The sequence below is a fragment of the Apium graveolens genome, chromosome 2 (assembly GCF_009905375.1).
Source record: "Apium graveolens cultivar Ventura chromosome 2, ASM990537v1, whole genome shotgun sequence".
Classification (NCBI taxonomy): domain Eukaryota; kingdom Viridiplantae; phylum Streptophyta; class Magnoliopsida; order Apiales; family Apiaceae; genus Apium; species Apium graveolens.
In genome coordinates this window covers 258,250,839-258,257,789 of record NC_133648.1, presented here as the reverse complement: position 1 = coordinate 258,257,789, position 6,951 = coordinate 258,250,839, and the positions used below count along the sequence as shown (strand labels likewise).

The 6,951-nt window shown below is 33.3% G+C and overlaps 1 protein-coding gene across 1 annotated transcript; it reads right to left on the bottom strand.

Moving 5' to 3' along the window:
• Positions 1-318: 318 nt before the first annotated feature.
• LOC141708399 (ras-related protein RABB1c-like) lies at positions 319-5,856 on the bottom strand. Its single transcript, XM_074512012.1, has 6 exons — positions 5,587-5,856; positions 3,524-3,663; positions 2,589-2,671; positions 1,038-1,242; positions 874-942; positions 319-684 (listed from the first exon to the last, which is right to left on the bottom strand). Exons 1-6 carry the CDS (start codon positions 5,630-5,632, stop codon positions 592-594), a joined length of 636 nt encoding a protein of 211 aa, XP_074368113.1. The 5' UTR covers positions 5,633-5,856; the 3' UTR covers positions 319-591.
• Between the last annotated feature and the right edge of the window lie 1,095 nt (positions 5,857-6,951).

Genomic DNA, 6,951 nt, shown 5'->3' with positions numbered 1-6,951 from the left:
TTTGATAACTTGTTTGTTTGATATCATGTTTATGTCACATTAAGTCATAATTATTTTATTGCATCTAATTTTAGAAAATCGGTTAATTAAAATAGTAACTGCTAAATCGTCAATTTTTATATATCCGTTTATATGCTCCAACATCATTTCTTTTTTCTTGTTATTTGCTGTACTCTCTTGCATCTATTACGTATCAATTTTTTCAACTATTACACAAAATATTGTCTGCTACTCTCAACAATCTGATTGTCTCAACTCAAACCAGCCGTGCCTGATTTTTTGGATACAAAAAATAAAATAAAATGAAAGCATGCAATATACTTTGTTAAACAAAACGTTCAAACATTAAATAACATTTAAATGTACAAAGTTTACAGTTTATAGTGATATGGAATAAACATGTAACATAGTAAATCTTTGCCCTTGGGCATATCCAAACCCAAACTTAATTACATAGCAACAGCCTATCAAGATCCATAAAACCCACAAGCAAACAATCATCAAACTAAGGGACTGGTTCAACAATCAATGACCAGTTTCTAGTTTCAGCCTTAACATTTGTTCCATGAAAAAACAAACTTTGTATGATATTTAACTGCAACATCCACCTGCTTGAGAAACCGAACCATCTCTTCCTCCTGATGGCCCTTGGATGCCACCGTATCCAACTTTTATCCCATAAGACTGCAGAAAAATACAAAATTATGACTATATGAGCAACCACAAAACATTCCAAGTGAACTACCACTTGATTTATTACACAGGTTTCAGAAGTTAAACTGCCCCAAATTTAAGAATCACCAGCTGACAGATGCAAAGTTCCCATGTACATTTATATCCTAAATGAACAAAAACATAAATAAGAAGACTTGCCTCATTTGATACGTCAAATATCCCATCCTGGATCTTCTTATGAATTGTTGCTGCAGTGCTTATAAATGCCTGTGAAATAATGTTATATTAGATAAAAAGAGTGAACACAAAAAGACATATATCATGGTACAAAGTCCGTCCAAGCAAACGAATGAGAGATATACTTCCTCGACATTTTGAGCAGTTTTTGCAGAGGCCTCCATAAAAATTAAGCCATGTTCCTTGGCAAACTGTTCCCCTTCCTCAGTGCTTACAGCTCTTCTATGAGCAAGATCAGATTTATTTCCTATAAGCATAATTGTCATATTTGCATTTGCATGCTGCCTAGCATCCTCCAACCAGCTTGCAAGATGATTGAAAGTCTCTCTCCTAAATTTTGAAACACATAAATAGTAAGCTTTTATTCCTATCAGAAACCATTGGCAGTTTGCAAATGCAGCAATTCAATGACAAAAAATCTTTTACAACAGGTACAATCAGTCATTAAATGATTTACCCATATCTTCACTAAAGGTACAAGCGTGTTTAACTATCTAATATACAAGTTCTACGATGGAACATTTTTGCACCACTAATATTGCATAATATCTACTTGTGAAATACCGGACAATCTTTAAAAAAAACTTGAAGGGACTTGGGCTTCCTTCCCCAAGTACATGTACAACTTTCTTTGTACTGTTCTTATATTGGAAATAGTCTAAACATTAGTATAAACTTGTTAAGACAATGAATATCAGTAGTTACTTGATTAGCTAAGAGTGCATTAAAGTCAATTTTACAAAGGGCATTTCAGTTTTCAATAATAAAGATATTTTGATAATTGATAGTAACTTTACCGTGGTCACATAGATGTTATCTCAAGAATTTTACTCTCTACAAAAGACTATATATCACAACTATAACTGATACCCTCTGATGAAAGGAAACGTTCAATCATTATGCTCAGACATATGATTCCACAAAACTTCCCTCTCAAAGGCAAAAACATATGAAAACTTAAAATATCTTTTAAAGGATTTGAATGTTATCATAGATTTCCACTATGTCTTCTATTGTTCAAGACTGAGTTTTACAATGTAAAGTATCTGTACAGCGATATATTAGAACTGACACTGGAAAAGTTTTGAATCATTATATCATAGGGCCATAGAAAACTCTGTCATGGGCTCTTTTTAATTTATTTTTTAGTACTTGGTTCCTCCCCCTTACATATTTGGTATAACCATGGTAGAGATTAAAGAAAGGCGCACCACAGTTATTCTAGAGAACCCATTAGCCCATTGCAAGTCACAATTTTCCCTTGTTGCCCATACATAAAATTCGGAAAGTAGAAGAATGGATATATGTATCGACAATTGGAGTGAGGTCAATGATATTATATTTTGACAATGGTGCCTAGTTTTCTATCCTAATATTGACGAACAACTAATTTCATCTATGTTTGAAAATCAAATGCTTTAGTACTTGTGTTTGGATGAAACTTTTTATCTTTAAGTTTCACAGCATTCAAGTTATGGCATAAATTTTAAAAGGGAATTGTTGGTGGCTAGGAATATTACGACATTATAAAATAGAAATTACAATTTACAAGATTCATACTTCCAGATAGAACTATCAATGTACATGAGCATGCACAAGAACTCAACAACAGAAAGCTAAAATATATAAACTTCAAACCAAGTATATCAACTTCTTTCTAGCCAAAAAGAAATTACCTGGTGATATCATAAACCAGCAGTGCACCTGCAGCACCTCTGTAGTAAGACCTTGTGATAGACCTAAATGATTCTTGACCAGCCTACAAGCAAATCACAATAACCAAGGACCTAATTAGAAACATGTTTTAAGATGTAAATCAACTTGCTGCCTTATCCTCTAATACCAAATACGCTACTCAAAAGAATCCTAATTTTATTTAAATGTATTATTGCTAATATAAATAATTGCATGACTTGTACATTAATTTCAAAATTGTCCGTAAGCTAATAAGAAAGTGTCAGATTGCAAGTTGCTAAACAATTAAGTTCCAAGAATATTATAAGAGTAAAATGAACATTAGGCAAGGTCAAAGGTACCGAGTTTGGAAAAATGTACCAGGTTCTTCTCAAGACAGACAATTCTCACAAAGTGAATACTTATATAACTTTAATAGTTCATGTTTCAAAATTGGAATAAGAGTAAGTCGAGTAAGCTGATTACATCTCCTAATATAAGAGCACAAGCCGATCATTGATAAAAAGAAATATTTGTATAATTATGACACTTCCTAATAGATAACTACCAAAAACGTTCAAAATCTTCCCTATTCCTAATAAATAATATTTTAATAATAATTTAAAAAAATTAAGACATTTTCTTATTTTGTTTTTGCATAAAAGGTAATAAATGAATGCCAATGTCTGGGAAAATATATATGAAGACTCTAAAAAGCAAAAGCGGAAAACAAAGATGGGATAGAGCCGCACGTAATAGACAACTGAGTATAAAGAAAACACGTGACCGCTATCAAGGGACAAACTTAGGTCCTGGTGGGTCCATAGTTTGTTTGATATTTAAAAGTGCAGGTACTCAAGATTTGACATTCTTTAAATTTGCCATATGCCAAATCAAACGGAAAGAACCCTAAGGAAATAACAAGAAGGCAACTAACCGTGTCCCAAATTTGCAACTTTATTGGTTTGTTCTCGATTGTGATCATTCTGGCCCCAAATTCAACTCCAATTGTCAGATCATGGACTGGCTGAAAACGCTTGTCCGTAAACTGCAGAAGAAGACATGATTTACCAACTCCTGCATAACAGTGAGTAAAACTATTTAGCAAAAGAGCAGTGAGTAAAACAAATATGAACCACTTGCACACGTCCATCATCTATTTCAAACAATTATTCATTACTAATACAATAATACTCCATTTGGTTAGAGGGACTGGAATGAGACATAGGAATAAAGTGAGAACATGTTAAGGAAACTAAAGGTGGAGGAAGAGCATGAAGAAGGGGGGAGTAAAGTAATGGGAGGGTGCAAATTTTTCACGAAAACACTTCTGCAGATGTAAGTAGGAAGAAGAAATGATCATTCATCCCTAGGCTGGTTGGATTCGATCTGAAGCATAAAATTGTATTCATGGTAAAATAGAAAGAGTGGAACTTATGAAACTCCCAATTCAGTAGTACAAATCCCATGTCATTAGTTCCAACTTCCTAGTTCCTACCAGCTGCAGTGGACTGCCTAACTGTTATCCAAGGTTGATGGCCAAGGAGAGAAAATGATACTCTTGACTACAAATAAAAGTATCCAACCTTGGGACCGGCAAACCTAAACAAGAAAAGAATGGAAGTCTACTCAACTCCTCAAACAAATTAATCAAAAAAAGGAAAAAAAATTCAAACTTAAAAATTTGTTGCCCGTGAATGAGATCATCCTGCCAAGTTTTCCACGAGATACCTAAACAATACAAAACTATGACTTTGCGGATTATGAAACAACGAAGTACAGAAGTAAAGCTTAAAAATTCTGGACACTTTCTAAAAAAAGGAGGATATTTTAAAATTAGAATATGGAAATAATATTAAAGGCGTAAGAAGAGTACTAAAGCAGGAGATTAAGACTCTAACAAGTTACGAGAAAATTTTAAGTTGTGAGAAGATTTTTTAATTTTCTAAAAGATATGTGTAAGACAAAGAAATGATCATTTATCCAAGGGTGGTGGGATTAAAAGCTAAAGTTTAAGGATAGCACTGGAATAGAACCGATATCATGAAAATTCCAATTAATTAGTACCAATCTCAAATCATACGCTAAGAGATTAACCCTTAAACCAAGTTGTCCAAGATGGATACAAACAGAGAAAAATATAATCTTGACCATAGATCAAACCTAGGTGCAGACAAACGTTGATGACATCACAACAAAAGGTCTATATGAATCCTAAATATGATAATAAAATAGATTAAAAAATCATACACGTTCATGTTATCCCTAAATGCTCCAATAATAATGTCCCAACACAAATCTACGAGACATACATTTCCTTTAGCGAACCATTTGATCCTACAGCGACGTACTACACTTAGACCAACGTAATCAATCCACGAACCCTAAATATGATAACAAAATAGATTAAAAAGCTCATAATTGTACGTAATTTTTTTCATGTAATCCCTAAATGCTCCAATACTAAAGTCCAAAAACAAATCTACAGAGGCATAAATTTCCTTTAGTAAACCATTTTATCCCACAATGACATATGGCAATTAATCCAACGTAAGCATTCCACGAAAGTAGGAACAACCTCAAAACAAAATTTTCCTTTATCCTACAGTGACGAATGACAATTAAACCAACCTAAGCATACCACGAAAGTAGCTTACCAGAACTATAACTTAACAAACACGAAACAACCTCAAAACAAATCACCACAGCTTAAGTCTGCCATCTATACCCTCCTCGAAAACTAACATCAAATCCATCTATATTTTCCACTTTCCGCAATTTCCAACAACATAACCTCCACTTCCTTCTTTTAACTTCTCCACATCCTCATAGTCCATTAAACTTATTACAACAACATCAATTTCCACAAATTAACCTAATACATCACAATAACTTTCACATGAACATATATTCATACAACAATTCAGTTACAAAGTGTCAATACATACAACTAATAATAAAAATTCACTGTAAATACATGAATTGAGAGATGAAAATCACCTGTATCACCGATAATGATGTATTTGAAGAGATAAGCATACGACATCGTTTTGAGATGTGAATTGATTTTCGATCTATAAATCTGATAGAAGTAGGTGATCAAATTAAATTAATCACAAACAGCGATCTTTATCTATATATGTACAAACACAGATATACAATACAGAAGAAAATGTAATTATTATTATAGGATAGAGATTCAAAGAAAAGATGTTTTTATTGATTAATTAATATAAGATATGGGCTGAGCTGTACATGATGTATTATTATCTGGCAAATCTATGTTTGTGATGTTCTTGTCTTCGTGCTTAAGATACGTGTTTTGTTTGTTTTTCAAAGGCCCAGTGCCACGAAGCCCAACCGAAACTATGGAGTAAAATGGGCCCTTTATCTCGTCTATACTTCTCTATATCTCTCTATATTGTACTACTATAATAAGCAAAACATGTTTTCATTTTATCGGTGGGTTAACGCATTCATAGAAAAAAATAAATACACTTTTCTATTTATAGAAATTAAAAATATAAAACAAATTACAAAAAGTAAGTAAGCAAACGTACTCACTCTTTCACAAAAGAAAAAGAAAACGTGCCCGAGTACTGCTTTGTCATTCTCGAGCTTCTATTTCTTCCGTACATCAAAAAAAGATAATGAGTTCGAACTTTTAAATTCCAGAAGAGTGGTAGCGAAGGTCCAAGCAATGGAGTTTGGTCACTTGACAAGAAAAGGAAAATTCCAGTTCTTTCAATTATACAGACTCGAGCTCGTCTCGCTAAGAGCTCGGTTCGTTAAGAACTCGAACTCGAGCTCGTACACAAAAATATGCTTGTTAACAAAAACAAGCTCGAGTTGAGTTTTTGTATGTTCGGCTCGAGTCCGATTCGAACTCGTTCGAATCGGGCTCGACTAGTTAAAACTCGAAAAAATACAACACATATAAATATTTTCCCTGACCTCCATTCACTTTCTCGCTGGATTCTAGAGTATTGCTTCTTACGAGCCTTGCTTTTTGACAACATTTGTATATACCTTACTAGCAACTTTTACTCTATTGATGAACATTGTCTTTAATTTGAACGAATGGCTTAAAACCCACCAAAACATCACCATAATACCAACAAAGATCGAACCAGCCAGAATCTCCAAAATCAAACCTCCTTGAAGAAAATAGCCAAACCTCCAACATTCAAACCTCCGGTCAAAACACACTTCAAGTCCATTGGAAGAAAACTGAAAAAGAGCAAGGTTGAAATGGGTGCATTATGGAATTGTTTTAATCAAGATGACTTCAATCTCAAAAGAAATCTCAAAAGAAGATTACAATGAGCAACAAGCTGAATTTATAAGTAAGGTTTTGTGGATAAT

Coding starts and splice junctions, on each gene's coding strand:
- LOC141708399 (XM_074512012.1), bottom strand. CDS start 5,632: ATGTCGTATGCTTATCTCTTCAAATACATCATTATCGGTGATACAG. Junction 2,672..3,523: donor AGTTGCAAATTTGGGACACG/GTTAGTTGCCTT, acceptor ATTTGCTTGTAG/GCTGGTCAAGAATCATTTAG. Junction 1,243..2,588: donor CTGGTTTATGATATCACCAG/GTAATTTCTTTT, acceptor TTCAAAATTTAG/GAGAGAGACTTTCAATCATC.